The sequence below is a fragment of the Antechinus flavipes genome, chromosome 3 (assembly GCF_016432865.1).
Source record: "Antechinus flavipes isolate AdamAnt ecotype Samford, QLD, Australia chromosome 3, AdamAnt_v2, whole genome shotgun sequence".
In the NCBI taxonomy this organism is placed as follows: Eukaryota; Metazoa; Chordata; class Mammalia; order Dasyuromorphia; family Dasyuridae; genus Antechinus; species Antechinus flavipes.
In genome coordinates, this window is record NC_067400.1 from 155054850 (window position 1) to 155082439 (window position 27590).

Consider the following 27590-nt stretch of genomic DNA (forward strand, 5'->3'; position numbering starts at 1 on the left):
CTCACAGATCTTAAAAATGCACTAAATAGGAAAATTGGAAAATTCTTTCAAATGTGTATGCATATATTTGTGTGATGATGACATGCTACCTTTCTTTCTCTACCTTCCCTCTTTTATATAGCTGTCTGCTCTTTTTCTTCCTATGGATGTCACAGTTAGGCATTTGTCAAAATAGATCATATAGAGCATAACATAGTCTTTAACATAAATTCAACACGTTTGATGATGATTATTTAGCTTACTTGCTATGGTTACAAAAAGATTATACAAAATACCTAAGAAAATGCCTAATTACTTCATTTTTGCAAATCAACTTACTTTCTTTTTTAAAAGCTCCTATTTTCCACTATATGGACAATATTCTGAATCTGCAAGCCTCAATATAAGATGTGAAAATAAATATTTTTTCTTTAAATCCTTAAAATCCTTAAAATATTTTTTTCTAGACAAAAGTCAAACAAGATCCTCAGTAATAATATTGACTTAACATTTGCTCCTACTTAATTACTAGAGGTCACTATAGGGAGTCTAGACATGTAAAAAAGAGAAAGGATATAAAAGAACTTTCATTCATTATTCTCTTTTATTTTGGATGGTGATACAGTACATACAGAACTGATAGTTAAGGAAACATTAATAAGTTAAGATTGGATAGTGAAAAATCAGTATGGAAAAGAGATATGTTCCAAAACAAAACTGCAAGTCTCAGGAGAATATGAAGAAAAGTTACAATGTTTTTGTTATGATTAATGTGATAATTTCTAGGAATAGGAATTGCTGCTAACTATAGTTCTGCTATGTGAACAAAACTTATATTTATGCATATTCATCTTATGTATATGTGTATGATTAAAATATTAAAAATATATAAAGGAGAATAGTGTATGTACACTACTTTTCTGTTCAACTAAAAACTACAATTAAACATTAAAATTAAAAATTAAATTAAAATAGTATACAGATGTATTTATAAGAAAGAAAAGGAAATAATTAGAGGAAAGAAATATAATTTTATAATTTGTGAATTATATTATGAAATTTAAAAAAATACTTAGAAAATTAATTTTAAAAATCCTTATACTTGGTTGCTCTTTGACCTTTGTCATGACATGCTATACCATCTTATTTGATACCCTTTCTTAATTTGGCTTCCATAACACCAAAATGACAGATCCAACAGAACCATAAATTTAGATCTGGAAAAATCTTAGATCTGTTTTCATCCAGTCCTCTCATTTTAAACATAAAGAAACTGAGCTCCCTTGTCCTCCTTCACAAAGATACTAAGTAGCAGAGGCATAGTTTAAACTCAAGTTCTCTGGTTCCAAAACTACTTTTCTTTGCACTCTGTTATATTGCCTTGGACTTCCCTTTCTAACTAATCCCTTTCCTATATCTTTGGCTAGTCACTCTATCCAACCCATACCATGGTGCTTTTGCCAATTTTTTTTCTTTTTCCTAAGAACCATTTGTGTGTGTGTGTGTGTGTGTGTGTGTGTGTGTGTGTGTGTGTGTGTGATTTCATCAATTCTACTTGTTAGGATTCTTACAAGGTAATAAGTCAGTTGTCTAATTTTAGCATCATGCTTAGCAGTTCTCTGGTTAACTAATGTGTTTATTACTCATTGGAGTTCTACAAGATTCACAAGTACAGAAGATTCACAAGCCCAGGAATTAAAGTGCAGTCCTTTTATTGTCTCTTCCAAAATAGCCCAGTAAGCTTTCCTTGGTTCCGAGAACTCTTGTTGCTAGTCCTTTGCCTCTGTCAGCTTCAGACTCCAGCTCTCTCTGAATCCTGGCTCTGAATCTCCCAACTGAATTCTGGCTCTCCATCTCTCAAAAATCTCCAGTGCTTGTCCTTTTGTATGCTCTTTTAGAGGTGTGAACTCAAAGGTTAACTCCTTCTCTGAGAGTGGGATTGTGGGACCTGTGACTTGTGAATCTTGTAGAACTCCAATGAGTGCTAAACACATTAGTGAGCTAGAGAACTTGTTAAGTACCATGCTAAATTAGAAACCAATTTATCACTTTGATTCCCAAATCTGCATCTTTAATCCTAATCATTCTTTAGAGTTCCATCATTTTTTAAAAACTATCTACCTGATATCCTGATCTGGGTGTATCTCTAGTATTTCAAATTCAATATTTCTATAAGTAAATTCAGAATTTTCTTTAATTCTTTTAACCTGTCCTCCCACGAATTTTTATTTCAGTCAATGGCACTATCTTCCAAAATTGTAACCCTAGCAAAATTGAATTTGTATTAAGTATTCCATACTACTATGTGAAAATGTTATTTGTAACTGTTATAGAAGTGGTCTGCTCTCAGTTATGTCAATGTATCTTATTTACCATTAACTCCTTTCTATTTTCAGTCTCAACTCCCAAGTTTTTCTTTCCCTTTATTTTTTTATAGTACACCTACCTCAACATGATTTGTTTGATTTTGCTGCATAGCATGTCTTCACTTTATATATAATTAGGCATTTATCTTTGGACAGGACCAGATTCGAGAAGAGAAATGTTGCCAAAACCCAAACCAAAATAAAACAACAACAATAATAGAATAATTTCCCTTCTATTCTGTTTTAATAGCCCATAAGTAATTGGTGATTTCCCAATTCATTCATGGTAAAGTTGCCAACCTAAAAATTTTCCTTATCCATCTCTGTGATACATGATTTCTCTCTGGTATATAACTGTGTTTGCTTGATGCTGAACTATCAGTTAATTCAAAATGATTACATAACAGGGAGGAAACAATAAGTGACCTAAACAAATAACTCTAATTAAAACCACTGTTGTCTAAGTGGTGAGTTTTTTTTTTGACCTGAGGGTATAATTAATAAAATTTGATAAGGGAATAAGTGGATTTTTGAAAATTATTTTTATAGGTAACCACATTCTCATAATCACAAAGCTGACCGAAATGTATAGAGATTACAAATCCTGTTGTTCACATGTGAATTTTTAACAGCATTCAACTTGTAGAGAAAATACAGTTTTCCTTCAACAAAATGAGTTCCATACAAGAGTTATTAAATTCCTTGAGAAATATAACCAAAGAGATAACTTTTTAAAGAAATTCTGATATTTAAGCCCAAGAAAGACATGCGGAAGCAATGTATGCTCACATGTTCACTGAAGAAGTCCTGTATTAAATTTAAAATAAAGAGAAGAGAATTTCCGGAAGATTCTTATCATCATATTGATTGTACTAATCTCTAAGATTTTTCACAGTCTCTTCAGAGACAAGAAGAAACAAAATCAAGAGCCTGAAAAATACAAGAAAATGTGCAATATCTCTGAAGAAAAACTACTGAAAAATAAATCAATAATATAAATTGAAGAATTATTGGATTACCTGAAAGCCATGATTTTTTTTCAAAAAGAGCCTTAATATCACATTTCAAGAATTTTTCAAAGAAAACTGCCAAAATGTCTTAGAATCAGAGAGCAAAGTAGAAATTGAAAACATCTACTAGTCATGTCCTGAAAGAACTCTCCAAAAGAAAATTCCCAGAAAAATTATAATCAAAATTCAGAGCTCCCAGGTTATGGAGAAGATGCTGTAGGAAGTCAAAAAGAAAGAATTTAAATGCCATCAAGAAACAGTCAGGATTTATTATCTAATATTATAAACAAAGAAAGCTTATAATATGATTTTCTGGAAGGTAAAAGGAACTAAAATTATAACCAAGAAAACCTATCCAGCCAAGGTGAGTATAATCCAATATGGGGACTTTTGAGCATTTCTGATAGAAAAATATGACACTCACTGAGGAGAAACATAAAAAGTTAAATGTGAGTGAGAAGCCATAAAGTATTTAACAAGATTAAAACTTATATTCTAATATAGGAAAATAATACAATATATCACCTTGGAATATTATAATTATTAAAGTAGTTATAAAGAATCTATCTAGAGAACGTGGGTGAAAGGAATGCTTTTAACATTTCTGTTTTTCACTATAAAATGTTTATACATAAATAGATGTCAAATGTTCTAAAGGTACCATGAGCAATTAAAAAAAAGATATACTCCTTTCTATTTCCATTCATTTTCTTTCCACATATCTGTCATATTGAATTTTTCTAAAATTTTATTCAATTCCTTGACATTGCTCTTTCTTTCTTTCTTTCTTTCTTTTTTTTTTTTTTTTTAGTATTTCCTTCCTTGTTACTTTTACCTAGTTCTGAGGTGGGAAGATTAAAGTATCCTGTTATAATAGTACTATTATTTGTTTCTACTTGTAATTCATCTGACTTTTCTTTTAAAAATTTCACTGTAAAGGATTTGTAGAAGATGAAGGAGTAGGTCAATAAATTTCAAGCTCTCCAGATTTCTTCCACAAACAAAACAAATTTGTACCTCAGAGCAAACATAGACTGACAAAAAATGTAGAAGACTAGGGGCAGATCAGGGGTCCACCTGGTACAATCCAAGAAGATCTGAAATAAGATCCTAGGTCAAGGATTAATAAACATGAAGAATTGGGACTCTATAATATTGAATGAAAAAAATGAAATTCAACAATTTTACAGATTTTCAGAACTTTGTTTCAAGCAAATATGAACTCAATAGAAATTTTAACATATAAGGGCCTATGTCAAAGATTAATTTCAAGGAAATTAATGTGGAGAGATTGTTTATGTTTCTTTACATGGAAATGTATGCCATGTGTTTAAGACTGACAATAGTAATTGGATGGCTCAAAAGAAAAATTTAGACAAATGAGGTACAGAGGAAGAATAGACACAGAGGCATTAGAGGGAGGAGGAGGGCTCATAGTTCTGAAAATCTATTCACATCAGCAATGGATTAAACAGGCAACATTACACATATACCACTAATGGTGCAACACCCTCCAAAATCTATAAAGAAATGAGTGTGCAGAAGCAGCTACACCCAAAGAAAGAACACTGGGAAATGAATATAAACTGCTTGCATTTTTATTTTTCTTCCTGGGTTATTTATACCTTCTGAATCCAATTCTCCTTGTGCAACAAGAGAACTGCTCGGTTCTGCATACATATATTGTATCTAGGATATCCTGTAATCTATTTAACATATAAAGGACTGCTTGCCATCTGGGGCAGGGGGTGGAGGGAGGGAGGGAAAAAATCGGAACAGAAGTGAGTGCAAGGGATAATGTAAAAAGTTACCCTGGCATAGGTTCTGTCAATAAAAAGTTATTAAAAAAAAAAAGAAAAAAAAAGAAATGAGTGTGATGGGTGGAGGAGGAAGCAAAAGGTAGGGTAGAAGACAAGATGGGATCCATGCTTGAGGAGAGGTTAAATATTAATAAGACAAGTTAAGGAACAGAATTAACATAGAACAGTTAGCAGGTAAAGGAAAGCAGAGATATACAAAATCACTACAACAAGGATCAGGAGTTGAATTTATTAGAAAAAGAAGTATGGTTAGTAATCACTCATCTTAGACAAAGTCAAACTTAAAGATTCAATCAAGAGAGAAATCTAATTATATGTCAACCACACTAATATTGTTTTAGATGCATGTTTATTAAGGCTAAATATGTGTGTGTGTTTAAGTATACGTATGCATATTCTATGTATGTGTGTGTGTATATATATATATATATATATATATATATATATATACACACACACACACACACACATACATATGTGTGTGTATGTGTATTTCTATATGGGTGTGAATGTATATGTATGGATGTATGTGTATGTGTGTGTGTGTGTGTATATATATATGTGTATCTACTAAATATATTTATGCTTAACTATAGCCTGTTTAGGGGAGGTAGGAGGGATGAAAGGAGAAAAAAATAGAGCTAAAAAAATGCACAGAAGAAAACAAATGAACAGCCAACAAAGAAGCAAAGAAAAGATGGACACTCATGAATATAATTTCTTCTACTTTATCGAACTGGAAATTTATTGTTATGTGTTTTGAATCTTCCCTAATGTTTTCCTGGGCACATATCAATGTTCTATTCTGTTTTGCTTTCTTTTTCTATCTTTCTTTTTTCTATTCTTTTTAAAAATAAACAAAAGAAAAAATAAAAAAACAGCAAATGTAACTGTGAAATAAAATTAAAGCAAATTTCTCTGAAAATAAATTAGGTGCTATCATATTTGATGCATATAGATTTAATAGCTGCATTAATAAATAACTCATATTTATATTCTAATTTCTTCCAGTTTCTGCGTATCTTTCCTGATCCTTGCAATTCTTAGAGTTTCGTCCCATGCATAATACTTTGTACTTAAGTATTAATAGTTTTAAGTGTAAATCTAAAAAAAGCGATGACTTTTTATTTTCAAAGTACATGCAAAGATAGTTTTCAACATTTACTCTTGTAAACTTTGTGTTCCAAATTTTTCTCCATCTCTTCTCCCTTTTCCTCTCCTAGACAGCAAATAATCCAATATATGTTAAACATGTACAATTCTTCTAAAATATTTCCACATTTTTCATGCTGCACAAAACCAGATCAAAAAGGAAAAAAAAAATAAGAGAAAAAAACAAAAATGAAGCAAACAAAAGCAAAAAAGATGAAAAAGTTATGTTGTTGTTCACATATAGTCTCCAAAGTCCTTTTTTCTGGATGCAGATGGTTCTTTCCACAAAAAGTCTTTTGGAATAGTCTTGAAATCAATTCATTGTTGAAAAGAGCTACATCCATCATAGTTGATCATCACATAATCTTCTTGTTACTGTATACAATGTTTTCTTAGCATTAGTTTTTACTTAGCATCAGTTCATTTAAGTTTCTCCAATCTTTCTGAAATCAGTTTGCTGATCCTTTCTTATAGAACAATAGCATACCATAACATTCATATATCATTACTTATTCAGCCATTTCCCAATTGATGGGCATCCACCCAGTTTCCAGTTCCTTGCCATAATAAAAAGGGCTGCTACAAACATTTTTGTATATGTGGGTCCATTTCCCTTTTTTATGATCTTTTTGGAATAAAGGCCCAATAAAGATACTTCCAAATTGTTCTCCAGAATAACTGCATCAGCTCACAACTCTACCAACAATGTATTACTATCCCAGTCTTTCCACATCCCCTCCAACATTCATCATTATTTTTTCTTGCTAATTTGAGAGATGTGTAGTGGTACCTCAGAGTTGTCTTAATTTGTCTTGGCACATAGACTCTCAATATTTTGTGTTATCTATAGTTATTTTAAATGAAGCAATACTGATCATTTATGTGGATTTATTTTGTGTTCTGCAACTTCTCTAAAGTTGTGAATTGTCTCCAGTAATTTTTTGTTGATTCTCTAGCATTATCTAAATACATCCTCATATTTCTGCAAAGACTGATAATTTGATTTCCTTATTACCTACTCTAATTCTTTAATTTCTTTTTCCTTCTCTTATTGCCAAAGCTAATATTTCTAATACAATATTGAATAGTAGTGGTAATAGGGAATAATCTTGTTTTACCCTTGACCTTATTAGGAATGTTTCTAGTTTATCCCCATTACACATAATGCTTGCTGATGGTTTTAAATATATGCTATTTTAAGGAAAATGCCATTGATTCCTATGCTATCTGGTGTTTTTTAAAAAGAATGGGTGTTGGAGATTTCCGGTTAAGATGGCGGAGAGGAGGCACACAGCTGCATAAGCTCCACGCTTTCTCTCACTATCCACTTCATTACAAGCCTCTGAATTAATGTTTGACTGAAAAAAAAAAACCCACAAATAGTTACCAAGAGAAGCCATCCTTGAGATTCACCAAGAAAGGTCTGTCTTTACTGGAGGGCTGGGACGGTTTTAGATCAGGCGCAGGCGGCGGGCAGTGGCAGTAAGAGCACGGGAGCAGACTGAAGAGGGGGTGGGGAGTGATCGCAGCCGTCTCTGCGGGGAGAGCTTTGCTACAGGTTTGGATACTTTGCTCCGGCAGCAAGTCAGCAGCCCAGCAGAGAAGCTAAAAACACCGGGGGTGAAGAATACAACCCCAAACAGCTGGAGTCTCTCGGGACCTGGCCGTCCCCCCCCAACACCCCCAGTGACTCAGCACGCTCTGGGATCTCAGAGTGCAGGCGCAACACAGTCCTGCTAGTGCCTCACTGCTGCCCCCTGCAGTCTGGAGAGGAAGCTCGATAACACACCCAGCCCCTCCCCCAAAGAAAGACTCTAGTTTTTTTCTGTTTTTCTTTGCTAGTTTATCTCTGATTATTAGACAGAATGAGCAAGAAACTGAAGAGGACTTTAACCCTTGACAGCTTCTATACAGATAGAGAGCAGACTCTAAATCCTGAGGAGACTAAAAACAGACAGTCCCCAGGTAAATCCCCAAAGGAGGAGATCATCTGTTCCTCAGCACAGATGAACCTCATAGAAGTGATTAAAAAGGCTCTCACAAGGGAGCTAGAAGAAAAATGGGGAAAGCAGAGTGAGGCTTGGCAAAAGGAGAGGGAAGCTTGAGAAAAGGAGAGGGAGGCTTGGCAAAAGAGCCTGGAGAAGTCAGTTAAAGAAAGAGTGGATAAAGAAGTAAAATCCTTGAAAAATAGGATTGGTGAACTGGAAAACAAAATTGGTGAAATGGAAAAAAATTCCACAGAACAAAAGAACTCAATGGGACAATTAGAAAAAGATTTTAAAAAAGTGAGTGAAGAAAATACTTCACTGAAAATCAGAATTGAACAAGTGGAATTGAATGACTCGAGGAGACAAGAAGAATCAGTCAAGCAAATCCAAAAAAATCAAACAATGGAAAAGAATGTGAAATACCTTCTGGGGAAGACAACAGACCTGGAAAACAGATCCAGGAGAGACAATCTGAGAATCATTGGACTTCCAGAAAAACATGATGAAAAAAAGAGCCTGGACACTATTTTCCAGGAAATTATCAAAGAGAACTGCCCAGAAGTCATAGGAACAGAGGAAAAAATAAACATTGAAAGGATTCATCGATCACCCACTGAAAGGGATCCTAAAATCAAAACACCAAGGAATATAGTGGCCAAATGCCAGAACCCTCAGATGAAGGAAAAAATATTGCAAGCGGCTAGAAAAACCCAATTCAAGTATCAAGGAGCCACAATAAGGATCACCCAGGATCTGGCAGCATCCACATTAAAAGATCGAAGGGCCTGGAATATGATATTCCGAAAGGTTAAGGAACTTGGTATAACTTACCCAGCGAGAATGAGCATCTTTTTCCAGGGAAGAAGATGGACATTCAACGAAGTAAGCGAATTTCATCTATTTCTGATGAAAAAACCAGAACTTAACAAAAAGTTTGATCTACAAATATAGAACTCAAGAGAAATCTAAAAAGGTAAAGATTAATCTTGGGAACTATATTTTGACTATATAGATGTATAAAGAATACATGTATACCTTGTTCTAGAAATTGATGTGGAAAGGACATTGTATCAGAAAAAGGGTAAAGTGGGGGTAGTACATCTCATGAAGAGGCATAGGAAACCTATTATATCTGAGAGAAAGAATGAAGGGGGATGAATATAGTGGGTATCTTAACTGCCTTCAGAATTGGCTTTAAGTGAAAAATCTTAAGACATATTCAATCTATGGTGAAACTTCTTCCACCTCATTGAAAAGTGAGAAGGGAAAAGTGAAAAGGGAAGGAATAAGCTAAGCGGAAGGGAATACAGGAACTGGGAGGGAAAGGGGTAAGATAGGGGGAGGAACTCTAAGGCGGGGGGAGGGATACTAAAAAGGGAAGGCTGTGAGAAGCAAGTGGTGCTCACAAGCTTAATACTGGGAAGGGGGGGAAAGGGGAAAGAAGGGAGAAAAGCATAAACCGGGGTTAACAAGATGGCAAGTAATACAGAATTGGTCATTCTAACCATAAATGTGAACGGGGTAAACTCCCCCATAAAGAGGAAGCGGTTAGCAGAATGGATTAAAAGCCAGAATCCTACAATATGTTGTTTACAGGAAACACACCTGAAGCAGGGAGATACATGCAGGTTAAAGGTAAAAGGTTGGAGCAAAATCTACTATGCTTCAGGTGAAGTCAAAAAAGCAGGGGTAGCCATCCTGATCTCAGATCAAGCTAAAGCAAAAATTGATCTAATTAAAAGAGATAAGGAAGGGCACTATATCTTGCTAAAGGGTAGCATGGATAATGAAGCACTATCTATATTAAACATATATGCACCAAGTGGGGTAGCATCTAAATTCTTAAAAGAGAAACTAAGAGAGCTGCAAGAAGAAATAGACAGTAAAACTATAATAGTGGGAGATCTTAACCTTGCACTCTCAGAATTAGATAAATCAAACCACAAAATAAATAAGAAAGAAGTCAAAGAGGTAAATAGAATACTAGAAAAGTTAGATATGATAGAACTCTGGAGAAAATGTAATGGAGACAGAAAGGAATACACTTTCTTTTCAGCAGTTCACGGAACCTATACAAAAATTGACCATATATTAGGACATAAAAACCTCAAACTCAAATGCAGTAAGGCGGAAATAGTAAATGCATCCTTTTCAGACCATGATGCAATGAAAATTACATTCAACAAAAAACCAGGGGGAAGTAGACCAAAAAATAATTGGAAACTAAATAATCTCATACTAAAGAATGATTGGGTGAAACAGCAAATCATAGACATAATTAATAACTTCACCCAAGAAAACGATAATAATGAGACATCATACCAAAATGTATGGGATGCAGCCAAAGCGGTAATAAGGGGAAATTTCATATCTCTAGAGGCCTATTTGTATAAAATAGAGAAAGAGAAGGTCAATGAATTGGGTTTGCAACTAAAAATGCTAGAAAAGGAACAAATTAAAAACCCCCAGTCAAACACTAAACTTGAAATTCTAAAAATAAAAGGTGAGATCAATAAAATTGAAAGTAAAAAAACTATTGAATTGATTAATAAAACTAAGAGTTGATTCTATGAAAAAACCAACAAAATAGACAAACCCTTAGTAAATCTGATTAAAAAAAGGAAAGAGGAAAATCAAATTGTTAGTCTTAAAAATGAAAAGGGAGAATTCACCACTAACGAAGAGGAAATTAGAGCAATAATTAGGAGTTACTTTGCCCAACTTTATGCCAATAAATTCAACAACTTAAATGAAATAGAAAAATACCTCCAAAAATATAGCTTGCCCAAACTAACAGAGGAAGAAGTAAATATCCTAAACAGTCCCATCTCAGAAAAAGAAATAGAACAAACTATCAATCAACTCCCTAAGAAAAAATCCCCAGGACCAGATGGATTTACATGTGAATTCTACCAAACATTTAAAGAACAATTAACTCCAATGTTATATAAACTATTTGAAAAAATAGGGATTGAAGGAGTCCTACCAAACTCCTTTTATGACACAGACATGTTACTGATACCTAAACCAGGTAGGCTGAAAACAGAGAAAGAAAATTATAGACCAATCTCCCTAATGAATATTGATGCTAAAATCTTAAATAAAATATTAGCAAAAAGATTACAGAAAATCGTCACCAGGATAATACACTATGACCAAGTAGGATTTATACCAGGAATGCAGGGCTGGTTCAATATTAGGAAAACTATTAGCATAATTGACTATATCAATAACCAAACAAACAAAAACCATATGATCATCTCAATAGATGCAGAAAAAGCATTTGATAAAATCCAACAGCCATTCCTAATAAAAACACTTGAGAGCATAGGAATAAATGGACTTTTCCTTAAAATAGTCAGGAGCATATATTTAAAACCATCAGTAAGCATCATATGCAATGGGGAAAAACTGGAACCTTTCCCAGTAAGATCTGGAGTGAAGCAAGGTTGCCCACTATCACCATTATTATTTAATATCGTATTAGAAACACTAGCCTCGGCAATAAGAGTCGAGAAAGATATTAAAGGAATTAGAGTAGGCAATGAGGAAACCAAACTATCACTCTTTGCAGATGATATGATGGTTTACCTAGAGAACCCCAGAGATTCTACTAAAAAGCTATTGGAAATAATTCATAATTTTAGCAAAGTAGCTGGCTACAAAATAAATCCCCATAAATCCTCAGCATTTTTATACATCACCAACAAAACCCAACAGCAAGAGATACAAAGAGAAATTCCATTCAGAATAACTGTTGATACCATAAAATATTTGGGAATCTATCTACCAAAGGAAAGTCAGTAATTATATGAGCAAAATTATAAAAAAGTCTCCACACAAATAAAGTCAGACTTAAATAATTGGAAAAATATTAAGTGCTCTTGGATCGGCCGAGCGAACATAATAAAGATGACAATACTCCCTAAACTAATCTATTTATTTAGTGCTATACCAATCAGACTTCCAAGAAAATATTTTATTGATCTAGAAAAAATAACAACAAAATTCATATGGAACAATAAAAAGTCGAGAATCTCAAGGGAATTAATGAAAAAAAAATCAAATGAAGGTGGCCTAGCTGTACCTGATCTAAAATTATATTATAAAGCAGCAGTCACCAAAACCATTTGGTATTGGCTAAGAAATAGATTAGTGGATCAGTGGAAAAGGCTAGGTTCACAAGACAGAATAGTCAACTATAGCAATCTAGTGTTTGACAAACCCAAAGCCCCTAACTTCTGGGAAAAGAATTCATTATTTGATAAAAACTGCTGGGATAATTGGAAATTAGTATGGCAGAAATTAGGCATAGACCCACACTTAACACCATATACCAAGATAAGATCAAAATGGGTCCATGACCTAGGCATAAAGAACGAGATTATAAATAAATTAGAGGAACATAGAATAGTTTATCTCTCAGACTTGTGGAGGAGAAAGAAATTTGTGACCAAAGATGAACTAGAGACCATTACTGATCACAAAATAGAAAATTTTGATTACATCAAATTAAAAAGCCTTTGTACAAATAAAACTAATGCAAACAAGATCAGAAGGGAAGCAACAAACTGGGAAAACATTTTCACAGTTAAAGGTTCTGATAAAGGCCTCATTTCCAAAATATATAGAGAACTGACTCAAATTTATAAGAAATCAAGCCATTCTCCAATTGATAAATGGTCAAAGGATATGAACAGACAATTTTCAGAGGATGAAATTGAAACTATTACCACTCATAGGAAAGAGTGTTCCAAATCATTATTGATCAGAGAAATGCAAATTAAGAGAACTCTGAGATACCACTACACACCTGTCAGATTGGCTAAGATGACAGGAAAAAATAATGATGAATGTTGGAGGGGATGCGGGAAAACTGGGACACTAATGCATTGTTGGTGGAGTTGTGAACGAATCCAACCATTCTGGAGAGCAATCTGGAATTATGCCCAAAAAATTATCAAATTGTGCATACCCTTTGATCCAGCAGTGTTTCTATTGGGCTTATATCCCAAAGAAATACTAAAGAAGGGAAAGGGACCTCTATGTGCCAAAATGTTTGTAGCAGCCCTGTTTGTAGTGGCTAGAAACTGGAAAATGAATGGATGCCCATCAATTGGAGAATGGCTGGGTAAATTGTGGTATATGAATGTTATGGAATATTATTGTTCTGTAAGAAATGACCAGCAGGATGAATACAGAGAGGACTTGCGAGACTTACATGAACTGATGCTAAGTGAAATGAGCAGAACCAGGAGATCATTATACACTTCGACAACGATATTGTATGAGGACATATTTTGATGGAAGTGGATTTCTTTGACAAAGAGACCTGAGTTTCAATTGATAAATGACGGACAAAAGCAGCTACACCCAAAGAAAGAACACTGGGAAGTGAATGTGAACTATCTGCATGTTTGTTTTTCTTCCCGGGTTATTTATACCTTCTGAATCCAATTCTCCCTATGCAACAAGAGAACTGTTCGGTTCTGCAAACATATATTGTATCTAGGATATACTGCAACATATCCAACATATAAAGGACTGCTTGCCATCTAGGGGAGGGGGTGGAGGGAGGGAGGGAAAAAAAATTGGAACAGAAACGAGTGTCAATATAAAGTAATTATTAAATAAAAATTTTTAAAAAAAAAATGGGTGTTGGAATCTTTACAAACTGCTAACTCATTAGAGTTGATTGATTATTGATCTTATCTTACAAGGAGATGTTTTGGGCCAGAACCTGAAACAAGGTACTAAGTAGAACTAATTGATACAGTGCTTGTGTTCACACCTTTACTCATTGGAGTTCACAAGTATGGGAGATTCACAAAGTAAACTTTCTAACTTTGTGAATTCACACCTCCCTTAGGTGTGCCTCCAGAAGGAGGAATCAACCTTTGGGAAATCATATATAAAGAGGCTCTTGGCTTCAGGTTAGTTAGTTACTTCAGTTTAGAGAGAGTTCAGCTGAATTAGATTGGAGAGGAGCACTATTGTGCAGACACAGAGAACTCTGGGAGATTGAGAGCCAGAAGCCCTCTCTCGGAGGCAAGACAGATTCAACTTGGTGCTGGCTCTGGAGGCTGAAGAAAGCAGAGGCAGAAACAAAGGACAAAGCTGCAAGAGCTCTTAGAGCCAAGCAGAGAGTTTGGCCTCAACTAATAGGGCTATTTTGGAAGGATAAAATAAACGTTTGTATTTTTATCAGCTGGCTGCATTTTGGGTGATTATTACTCAACTGAAACTAAGGCTGCCTCCAGGAAAACCTCCCCAAGAAACCTACTTTCTCCCAGAAAGAAGTATTATTTCAAAGAAGAAAAAGAACAAATGGGTATTGTATTTTTCAAATGCTTTTTCTGCAGCTATTGAGATAATCATATGATATATGTTATATAATAAGTTATGCTAATGGTTTTCCTGATACTGAATCAGTCCTGCATTCTTGGTATAAATCCTATTTGGTCATAATGTACTATCCTGGTGATAACTTGCTATAATCTCTAATATTTTATTTAAGATTTTTGCATCAATATTGATTAGGGAAATTGGCCTATAATTTTCTTTCTCTGTTTTGATCCTACTTGGTTTACATATCAGCACCATATTTGACTCATAAAAGTTGGTAGGATTCTTTTTTCCTTATTTTTCCCGTTTGCATAGTTTTGGAATTAATTATTTTTTATTCTTTAATTGTTTGGTAGAATTCACTTATAAATCCATCTGGCCCTGGAAATTTTTTTTCTTAAGGAGTTGATTAATATCTTGTTCAATTTCTTTTTCTAAAATGGGACTACTTAAGTAATTTGTTGTCTCCTCTGTTAATTTGGACAATCTCTATTTTTGTAAGTCTTCATTCATTTCACTTAGATTATCAGATTTATTGGCATACAGTTAGTTAAAATAGCTCCTAAATATTGTTTTAATGTCCTCTTCATTGGTGGAAAATTCACCCTTCTCATTTTTGATACAAGCAATTAGATTTTCTTCTTTCCCTTTTAAAAATCTAATTATTTATCTATTTTGGTTTTTTTCATAAAACCAACTCTTAGTTTTGTTTATTAATTCAATAATTTTCTTACTTTCAGCTTCATTAATCTCCTCTTTTATTATCAGAATTTCAAATTTGGTATTTAATTGGGAGTTTTTAATTTGCTCTTTTTCTAGCTTTTTAAAATTGTATGCCCAATTAATTGATCTTCTCCTTCTTTATTTTATTCACGTAAATATTCAGAGATATAAAATTTCTCTTAAGAACTGTTTTGGCTGCATTCCATAAATTTTGCCATGTTGTTTCATCAATGCCATTCTGGTGCATGAAATTATCAATTATTTCTATGATTTGTTGTTTCACCCACTTGATCTTCAGAATAAGACTGTGTAGTTTCCAATTAATTTTTGGCGTATTTTTCTCTGGTCCTTTTTTACATGTAATTTTTGTATCAACATCTGAAAAATTTACATTTACTATTTCTGCCTTTCTGCATTTGATTTTGAAGTTTTTATACCCCAATACATGGTTAACTTTTGTGTAGTTTCCCTGTACTGCTGAGGAAAAAAGTATCCTTTTTGTTTTCATTAAGTTTTCTCCAAAGGTCTGTCATACCTAACTTATCTAAAATTCTATTAACTTCCTAATTTTGTGGTTCATTTTGTCTAGTTCTGACAAAGCAAGGTTGAACTCTCTCACTAGTATAGTTTTTTTTGTTTAGTTCTTCTTGCAGCTCTCTTAACTTCTCCTCTGGGAATTTGGATGCTATACTACTTGGTGCATATATGTTGAGTACTGCTTTTTTCTCCTTCAGTTGAAGCATAATAGATTCTGCTCCAGCCTTTTACTTTTACTCCGTATATATCAAATATAAAATTAAAAAAAAACATATTGTAGGATTTGGTCTACTATCCACTTATGTTTTATGGGAGAGTTCATCCCATTCACTTTCACAGTTAAAATTATTAACTATTTATTTCCTTTCTTCTTATTTTCCCCAAGTTATACTTTTCTCTTTTCTTTCCCCCTTTCTTTCCTCATCATTATTTTGATTTTGACCATTATGATTTTGATTTGACTGCTCTCCCCTTTTACAACCCCCCCACTTTTTATCCCTTTTTCCTTCTGTTTCTGTTTTCCTTCTTTCACATCCCCCTTTTCTTTCCCCTTTCTTCTCTTACTTTCCTATAGGATGAGACTAGTTTCTATATTAACTAAATATGTCTGATATTTTCTCTTTGAGCCAAATCTGATGAGATTGAGGTTTCCACAATACTCATCCCTTTTCCTTCTTTTCCTCAATTCCAATAGTTTTTTTTTTTTTGCCTCTTCATGTGATGTAATTTATCACATTTTACCTCTTCTCTCTTAATCTGGTACAATTCCTTTTCCACCCCTAGTTTCTTTTTCCCTATCATCACAGTAAAGTCAAACTATACCTCTACCCTGTAAGTATACCCCTAACAAAGATACAGTTCTCAAGAGTTAAAAATATCATTTTCCCATATAAAAATATACATATTTTACCCTTTAAAAATAATTTTTCCTTCCCTTTTTATGCTTCTCCTGAGTTCTATATGTGAAGATCAAATTTTCTGTTCAGCTCTAATCTTTTCATCAAAATCAATGAAAATCCCTTATCGTTTTCTCTGAAAGATAATGCTTAATTTTGCTGCATAGTTGATTCTTGGCTGCAGTCCAAGTTCCTTTGCCCACTGGAATATCATATTCTGTCTCTTTTTTTTTCCTTTAAAGTGGAAGCTGTTAAGTCTTAGGTAATCTTGATTATGGCTCCTTGATATATGAATCATTTTTTTCTGGCTGCTTGCAAAATTTTCTCCTTGATCTGATAAGTCTGGAATTTAGTTATAATATTCCTTGGAATTTTTCATGGGAGTTTTAGGAAGTAAATGGAAATTTTTTTCCAATGGCTATTTTACACTCCAGTTCTAGGACATTTTCCTTGATGATTTCTTGAAAGATGTTGTCTATACTATTTTTTTTTTCATCATGGTTTTCAGATAGTACAATAATTTTTAGATTGTCTCTTCTGGATCTATTTTGCAGGTCAATTTTTTTTTCTGCTGTTTTTTTTTTTTTACAATTTTTTGTAAAATTTTACATTTTCTTCTTTTTTTTTTTTTCATTTTTTTTGGTTTTGTTTGCCTGGTTCTTGATGTTTCATTGAGTTATTCACTTCAATTTGTTCAACTCTCATTTTTAATGAATTATTTTCTTCAGTTAACTTTTTATCTCCTTTTTCATTTTTTTTTTTGGCTGAGGGGGGGTTAAGTGACTTGCACAAGGTCACACAGCTAGATATTTTTTCATTTGATTAATATGAGTTGTTTTGTTCATTGGATTTTTTCCATTTCATAAATTCTGTTTCTCAAGAAGTTGGTTTCTTTTACTATTTTGCCAAAGCTATCTTTTAAGGAGTGATTCAGGCAATTTCTGTGTTTCCTTTTTCAGAGCTCTTATTTGCTTTCTCCGTTTTTCTTTTAACTCTTTTAAGAGCCTTTTTTGAATTATTTCAAGAGAGCCTTGTGAGATGGACGCCAATTTATATTACCCTTAGGAGCTTTATTTGGAGATGCTTTGCCTTTATTGTCCTCAGGGTTTTAGGTCTGTTCTTCCCTGACTTTATAAAAGCTATTTATAATCAGAGCTCTTTTGTTTTTTTTCCACATTTTTAAAGGTTGAGGTTTGCTCTTAGGACAAAGGGGAGATTGCTCCAAGCTTCTTGTATAGGAGACAGTACCGTCACACTGCCCTGGAGCCAGTGCTGCTGGCTTTCTTCTCTTGTTGAGTGAACAGGGTCGAATCTCACTTGCTATGTTGGGGTTCAGGAGCTCACTATTTGCCTACTGTAGTTGTGTTGGAAGTTTTACAGCTAGTTTGTGGATCTACTAGGTTCTGAACCAAGACAAAGTAGCAACTGTTGCTGTATTTTGACTATGAGCCTCCCACTAGATTCCCTCAGCATGAGGAGGCTCTACTGAATTGCACCTGCACTGGGCTGCAATACCCCACTCCCCACATTCACCCTCCAATTGAGACACACCTTTTCTGAAATTCTTCCAAAATATCTTTCACTGGAAATTTGTTACACTCCAGATATTTGTAGGTTCTGTCACTCCCAAACCATTCAGAGACTTGATCTGGTTTAATCGAAAGGAAGTTGGGAAGAGTTGAGATAAAGATCTATCTGCTCTCTACCATCTTGCCTCGGCCCTATGTAATTTTTTTTTAAAAAAACACTAGTTGATTGATTATTAAGGAATATATGGATAGTGCAATTATTTCACTTTTGCTGAGGAGAAAACTGAGTTAGTTGGAAACAAAAGAAGTTTTACCTATGATTACAGAGCTGAAAATAAGATGAGAGGTAAACACAGAACCTTTGTCTCAACCTCTAGTATTTAATCTACCATATGAGCACAATCTTCAGTCTTTAATTAATTTGCTTTCATTTTCTGGTAGAATTAAATATACTGCTTCAATTATATAGAGATATGGTCCAGATGAATTCTCAAAGATTAAGGTTTCTTTTCCCCTAAGGTTTCTTGCTTTTTTACTAACCTCAAGACTTATGTTGCCTTTTAAACCTTAGAATATTTTCTTCTTCATTATTTTGACAATTTAGAAATCACAAGTTAAATATTATATTTATATAAATAATATAAATGGTCATTGAAAACAATTCTTACAAAATCAGCCTACTCTATCTCAAAGATAATTCATTCCTAGGAGCATGCCATTCTAACTATGTTAGCCTCAAGTTTCATTCAATTCCAGTATTTCATTCTGATTTATTCTTCCCATAAATATTCAACACCACTTGGGAAAATTTTACAATGGACAGAAGATGTTTAAAACTATGTCCTACTTCAGGAATAGCATGCATCTCCATCAAATTCACATTATACTAAGTCATCAGAAAGGTTCCAATAGTGATGAGCACTACTGAATTTAAAAATGTATTTTTGTGTCTTATTAGTATTCCTACTCAGCATTAAAAGTAAAAAAGACATTGCATCCATTGCTCTTTTTTTTTAAACCTACCCTTGGAAAAGTTGTGAATCTGTCCAGTTCTTCTACAAAACAGAACATCTGCAAACTAATTGCTGACATCACAATTAAGAGGCTGGCAGTGAATACAACTAAACTCCCAAGTTTCTTCCCAGGACCAAATATCTTGTATACAAAGTCTTCTAAAGCAGGAGAAATCTTAATAAGTCGAACTACTCGAAGAACCTGCAAAATAATAGAAAGAAAACATATTAATTATCCTGCTAATAAGCAAGTTCATTTCAATTTTCACAGGAAAATTTCACTTTGACTAGCTTTTTTCCAAAACAAAAATTGTATTTCACCATTAATGAACTTATAAAATAGGAAATACTGAGAGGTCAGTTAGTATATTGTGCTACTAAAATAGGTTCAGTTAGCAAATGTATTAATAAAATAAGCTTCATATTTTTCAGCAGACAAAATTGTAAAGGTCTGTTCACTGACACTGTTTTCTTTACAAAATAAATCTATTTACCTATATATATTTTTACTAAAAGAAATTAATCAGTGCCCTTAAAAGACAACCAGTAGTAAGAAAACATATTTAGTTCAGAATATATTGAACAGTGCTGTGCCAAACACTATTATGCATACTATGGAATAAGAAATAAATATACAACATTCTTCTTGCTCTCAAGAAACTTAATATAATCAGGGAGGCAAAACTCTATGAAATAATTTTAGAACAATATAAGGCAATATGCAATTAAGTGGCAAGATCTGTAGAATTTTTTAGTGTAATTTCATGCAAAGTAATATCTACAAGTATAATTTTTTCAAAGAATTATCACTGGTATCATCAAATTTGATAGGCACAAATGGTATGATTCATAGAAAGAATGCAATATGATTTATTAAACTAAATAAAAGAAGCTTAAGAAAATTAAAAAGTGTCAGATAAATTTTATATAATCAAGTAAACAAAATCTATTAATTTGATGGAATTGATTGATTATGATCTGTTTATCTTCTTTCTCCTTAAAATAAAAAAAAATCATCCTGTTGATGGGGTAAAAATCTTAAGCTTCTCTTTTCCAAGGGTAAACAGATTGCACATAAATCATCTTCCCAATGTACAACTTTTTAAGTTAAAAAATTGAACTTTACTAGTATCTGTAGATTAATAATTTGAAAACATTCATGTTTTATTGATTCAACCTATTCTCTGGCATAAATGTGTAATTAACAATTTTAAATAGCTATATCCAGACTAGTTTACATTAGCTGTCTAAATATGGTTTATAGCTCAAACTTTGAAACTGTATACTTTCTTGTCTATTTGTATTAATATCATAATTATAAGATGATCCAAATAATTTTGATTTTTATCCCAGATACCAATGAAAAGCATTCTATGAACATCTGTTAAATTTTCACAAATTTTCACAAATCTCTTAAATTTTCATTGTCTTGAAAAATCCTCCTATTTTCTATTTGCAAAGAATAAAATAAAGTAATTGCCACTTTTAAGGGGCTTACTAAATTTCATTAAAAGTGAAATGCAATCCTAAAGTTCTAGAAATATGGGTTCTCTTTTTAGCGTCATAAATATTTTCTTTTAGTTAGATCACTGCTAGGTTTTATCTTAATTAACTTCATAATAAAACCAAATTAGGTGATAATTTCAGACTTCCAAAATTTTCAATATTAATGCAAATTCTATTTCTCCTAACAAGTTACTTTACAAAGTTGAATAAAAATCTGAAAAACTTAGGAATCAAAACAAAGATTTTGAGATGAATAAGATGTGCTTTGGCAAATTCCAGTTATGCTTTCCTATCTTCATCTTATTTATGTGTCTTAAATTCAGGAAAACCATTTTTTTTAAAACAGAGATGAGTCTTAGAAAATTCTTAGATCAAGCTTTCTAAGGCATATTTTTAGTCATGCCATCATATTAGAACTAGTGAATCTTTTGAAAACTATGAGGGGAAACTATTATAAGAAAATGTCAATCTTCTTTTCTTATTTATTTTTAAGAACTTTTATTTTTCCTAATTACATATAATTGTTTTTTATTTTTGTTTTTTAAATTGATGTCCAGATTCCCTCTCTCCCTTTTGACTTTGCTCTGAAAAGGCAAGCAGTTTAATAAAGACTATACATATGCAACCATGCAAAATATTTCCATTAGTCATGTTGTAAAAGAAAATGAACCAAAGAAAAATAAAATAAAAACTATACTTCAATCTGAATGAGACTAAATCAGCTCTTTCCCTAGATGTAGATAATATTTTTTCATGTATTTTGTAACTTTGTTGGATCATTGTATTGCTGAGAATAGCTAAATCATGCACAATTGAAGACTGTATGATATTATTGTTACTGTGTACAATGAACTCTGTTCTGTTGAGCTGCATTTTGAAGAAAGACAATAGATGAGATTAAAAAAATGTGAGCTTTCCAAGCATGAGGGATAGCCATTGAAAAATCACAAGTTGAGGAGAGTATGCTATTATAGGATCAGCAAAAAGGTCAGTAACAAAAACCAAAGGCCACCCCTTTATTACCACAAATAATAAATATTCTTCAATTTGCCCCTCAGACTCCAACAATTATTTTTCTGAAGATGGATGGCATTTTTCATTATAAATCCTTCAGATTTATATCCAAAATAATTCTTGGGTATTATATTGCTTGGAATAACTAAGTTATTCATAATTGATCACTGATACAATATTGCTATTATTGTATACATTGTTCTTCTGGTTGATTTGCTTACTTCACTTTGCATCATTTCATGTGAGTCATGCCACATTATACACATTATAATCATTATATTATAATCACATGCCACAACTTGTTGAGCCATTCCCTACATGTTGGTCATCAATTTCCCATAATTTGCCAACACAAAAAGAGTTTCTATAAATATTTTTAATAAATATATCCTTTTTCCTTTTAGTTTTTATCTTTGTGGGATATAGACTTAAGCAATATTTCTCTCTATAGTTTTTATAATCCTTTGGAAGTAGTTCCAAATTTCTCTTGAAAATGACTGGATCATTTCATGACTCTATCAACAATGAAACAATGTCCCAATTTTACCATATCCCCTTGGGCATTTCTCATTTTCTCCATCATATTAGCCAATCTGATATGTGTGTGTGTGTGTGTGTGTGTAGTAATTTAGAGTTGTTTTAATTAGCATTTCTGTAATCAGTAGTTATTTAAAGCATTTTTCTTATGACTAAAAAGAGTTTTGAGTTCTTCTTCTGAAAACTGTTCACATCCTTTGGCCATTTATCATTTGGTGACTGCTTTATACTCATAAATTTGACTCAATTCTTTATGCATTTGAGAAATAAGGCCTTCATTAAAGATGTTCATTGTCTATGGTTGTTATTTTTCAGTCATATCCAACTTTTTGTGATCTCATCTGGGATTTTCTTGGCAAAGGTACTGGAGTGGTTTGCCCTTCTATTTATTAACTCATTTTAAAGATAAAGAAATTGAGGAAAACATAGTTAAACTTTTCCAGGGACACAAAGTTAGTAAGTATTTGAGGCTTAATTTAAACTCATGTTCTCCTGAATCCAGGACCAGTGATCTGCTTGTTATACCAATTAGATGCTCCATCATCTCAAGTCCAGTTTTATAAACTGTGAGTTATGACCCCATGTGGGGTCTCATAAGTGAAGAGGGCATTTCAAAACTGTGATTTATTATCAGTAAATGTTTTCTTTGTATACCTATTTTATATACCTATATACCCAGGGTCTCATAAAAATGTCATGAGAGAAAAAGATTTAGAAGTAGAAAAGGTACCTTAGTTTCCCTGCTTATCTCGTTTAATTAGATCTGTTTTTGCTTTTGCTTTGTCTGAGAGGATATATGCTATCCTAACTTTTTTTTTTAACTTCAGCTGAAGCACAATATATTATGCTCTAGCCCTTTACTTTGCATATGTCTTACTGCTTCAAATATGTTTCTTGTAAACAGCTCTATAACATTTTTTTCCTAGCTGCCTGCAATATTTTCTCCTTGACCTGAGAGCTCTGGAATATAACTATAATATTCCTGGGAATTCTCATTTTGGGATCTTCTTTAAAAGGTGATGTGTAAATTCCTTCAATTTCTATGTTAACTTCTGATTCTAGAATATTAGGATGATTTTCCTTGAGTGTAGAGGGCCAGAACTCTGGAAAAGTATACTTGAAACAAGGTGTTAACTCAGTGGAATTGATGAGGTAATGGTTCTCTAGTTCACATATATCTAGTATGATATAATGATATAATCACTCTAGTTTGATATAATAATATAATCAGTTTAGATTGGTTTATACTCAGTATACTATAATGATATAATTGTAATAGGGTATTTAAACTGGGGACAAAGCCAGACTTGGGGGTGAGGGGGAGACTGGTTGAGACTGTCAAGACTTTCAGACTGTCAGACTGTCAGACTGCTGGAGGAGTCAGCCTTCTGCTCCTGGAACATGAGGGACAATTCCATGAGGCTCAAAGCTACTGGCAAGCGGCTGGTCTGACTCTGAGGTCAGAGGTTTGAGCCTCATGGAATTGTCTCTTATGTGCCTGGTGCAGGAGGCTGCCAAACTCAAGAGAGACTAATGTTTGGACAGTCATTAAACTTCACCGGGCATATAAAAGTAGTCACAGAGAGATGAGATAACAAAAAGGTACAAAGTGGTAATCTTAGTGGGACTGCACAAATAATTGCTCATGATAATTATAGTGCAAAAAAAAAAATATGATACAGAGGATAGAAAGTTGGCCTCATAGCAAGAAAGACAGGATCAGATCCTACCATAATAGTTATGTAAATCTGAGCAACTCAGTGATTAATGCCTTAGGCAATCCTCTAAAATAGACCTTCTTAATCTGGTATTCCTGTTTTTAAATTTTTAAAAAAATTTAAAATTGTTTTAAAATTATTTTAATAGTTATATTTAAATGTATTTGATTGCTATTATTTTATTATTTATTATTCTATTAATCTATATAGCTTGTTTGTACATATTTGATTGTTTATTGTCTTACCACCTCCCTCACCCCTCCTCCATTTGATTGTGAGCTCCTGGAGAGCAGGGCCCTTTTTGAATTCCCAACACTTAGCATAGTATCTGGCACAAAGTAAAAGCTCAATAAATGTTTATAGACTATCATGTAAAATCATTATTCTAAGAAAGAGTCTATAAACTTCACCAGACTGTCAAGTCCATAATACCATGATGCAGGACGCTTATTATTGGTAAAACTTCCTCTCCCTGCAAGAAGCCAATGGCTTTAGTACTCCATTTCTTCACTACTCTCTGTCCCTATGAATGAAGCATGGAACCAGGAATTCCAAAATTTCCACTTAAAGAGGAAGCACAATTCAGAATATTTTCTTCTTTCATAGACCTTTCAACATCCTTTTGCATGCATGGGCCAACTCCCATCAGATTGTAAACTTCTAGAGAACAGAGAAAATTTTCTTTTTCTGTGTTTATATTCTCCAGTGCTCAGAACAGTACCTAGTACATAGGAGGCATTTAATAAATGTGTACTTACTGACTGCTAAAAAACTTAAGAAATCTTGTTCTAAAATTACAGTTTTAGAAAAGGTGCTGAACTGCAATAATAAAAGAAGTTCTTCAATCCAGTGAAATCATAGACCTTGTACTTGTTCCTACTTTGACATATAGTAAAATGTCACAAATGCTTTAAAAAAAATTTGAATCTGGATAATTCCTAATTATTTCACTAAAGAAGAAGCAAAATGATCGTTTGCAGCATAATAAATATGCCAAACTACCTAACAATAACCTACATTACAATTATTAAATTATAATTCTAAAGGTCAACAAAATATTAAAATGCTAAAATGTCACAGACATTTGTGTATCCTCTATCTCATGCACGAAAAGTATTGACACAAGAGATATAAAGGTGTAGATGGATTAATGCTGCTGTGAAAATGAAACAGTGAATGAAATTAATTTTGGAATAGATATCTGTCTTTGCTATCAAAGGCCTAAATAATAAATTCAATGTTATTCTTGCCTAGAAAAAGCATTTTTTTCCTAAATCATTCATCATAGCAACATTGTTCAACAGCTATTGTGTTAACAGTATTTGTTGGATTTCTAGCACAACAGTACTGTGTGTCCACATATAATTATTCCTTTCCTTTTAATTGTGAATTATAAAACAATATATTTCATATTTCTGTGAAAACAAAACAAAACAAAATGATAAGTGAATCATTTAGTTATTAGATACCTGGGGTTGGGAGAGAATATAGTGTATCATAACTTTTAAAAGTATCACTTAAAAAATAACAAGCAGGATGCTTTCAAAAAAACCTGGAAAGACTTAGATGAACTGATGCATAGTGGAGTGAACAGAACCAGAAGAATATTATACACAGTAACAGCAGTAATAGAAGAATTATAAATGACTTAACTATTCTCAGCAATACAATGATCTAAAACAATCCCAAAGGAATCATGATGAAGCAAACTATCTGCCTCCAGAGAAAGAACTGATAATGATTGAAAACAGAAGGAAGAATGCTATTCTTACTTTTTTTTCTTTTATTCAAGTCTTCTTGTATGAAATATCTAATATGGAAATGTTTTACATAATTGTACGTGTATAGCATATATGATTGCTCAGTATTTTGGAGCGGAGGAGAGAAAGGAAGGATAGAAGGATGGAAGGATAGAATTTAAAACTCAAAACTTTAAATAAAAATGGGAAAAATATAAGTATGCTAAAGCTTTGAATTAGAAATATCATCAGACATTATTTTTGACCAAGACATCAAATTTCAAAGTTTGTGTTTAACCAATTAAATATATTATTGAATAATGTAGATGCCATAATAGAGGAAAGAGTTGGAGGATGATACAAGGTGTTATGGGCCTGAACTCTGAAATAAGGATTCTTACAAGGTATTGAGTCAGTAGAATTAATGAGACAATGGTTATCTAGTTTAGCATGGTGATTAATAGTTCTCTAAGTTCAGTATGATTGATTTAATCTTACAACAAATAATGGTTTCCTAGAGACATAATGATTGGTTTTACAGTGTAGAGCATATAAATTGAGACAAACTCAGCCAAGGGACTCAGACTCAGAGCCAGAGAAGACAAGCGAACTGAAGGTGGGAGCTCAAGCTCTTGGAGCCAGAGAGAGAGAGAGAGAGAGAGAGAGAGAGAGAGAGAGAGAGAGAGAGAGAGAGAGAGAGAGAGAGAGAGAGAGATTCATTTCCATCTTCCTCAGCCTTGTGGTGGCTGGCCTGTCCTCCTGCATTTCTCCACTGAAACCAAGTCCTCTCTGAAGGCCACGAGAAAGCTAGCTTGAGCACCAGGCAAAGGAGATAATAAAGACTTGTGGACTTTAACACCTGGCTATTCTTGTGGTGATTACTGAGCTGAAAGGAAGGCTGCTCCAAGACCTCCAGAAAACACCTGAGAACACTACAACAAGGTTTTAAGTTCTGTCTCTATGACGTTAAATAAATCATTTAACCTCTTAGTGTTCCTTAGAAGAATTTTATGTATACATGTAAGTACTGATACATGCATATATGCGCATGTCTGCATTATACAATTATACATGCAGTCTACACTGTATATATAGGACTTCAATCTTCCCACAAATTAATAAAAAAGATTCTTACAAATTGGAATAGTAAATGCTCAATAATTATCTTCAGAATTATTATGACATATTCATAGAGTAAAATTACCAACAAATATTGAATGGGAATTAATCATAGATTAATGTGTAAAAATGATTTGTCAATATTCTGAGATGTTTTCAATTAATTATTAATTTAGTAATTTATGTACTGTATATAAGTACATCAAAGACCAGTTTTCCCAGTAAGAAAATGCCTGCATGGGGACTTTCTTCATTGATGAGGTACCCCAATCTATTTATAATTTTTAATCTTAGAAGATACTAGCTGAGATTCGGAAAATCTGCCTATGGTCACACAATTAGTAAAATTCAGAAAGAACTTCAACCTAGGTCTTTCTAACTTCAAGTTTACCACTCTGTTTAATAGGGAACATTGCCTGTGTTTCAATACAGAATTTCTACATCATTTTACTTTATATTCTCATTTCTCTATCTCTGTATTTATCATATATACATATATACATATTTGATATACTAATACACCTATGTGGAATTTTTTTTGAATAGATATTTCAGTAATCTGATGAAATTCAAAGTTTAGAATTTATCTGTGTATTCAT

The 27590-nt window shown here is 32.9% G+C and overlaps 1 protein-coding gene across 2 annotated transcripts in view; it reads right to left on the reverse strand.

The window, feature by feature from the left end:
- The window catches only part of NALCN (sodium leak channel, non-selective), a 513455-nt gene that overhangs the window by 198196 nt on the left and 287669 nt on the right, over positions 1 to 27590 (reverse strand). For both annotated transcript variants that reach the window (XM_051984081.1, XM_051984080.1), the window contains exon 13: positions 19369 to 19560. In XM_051984081.1, coding sequence (XP_051840041.1) covers positions 19369 to 19560 — 192 coding nt within the window. The remainder of the gene's footprint in view (positions 1 to 19368; positions 19561 to 27590) is intronic.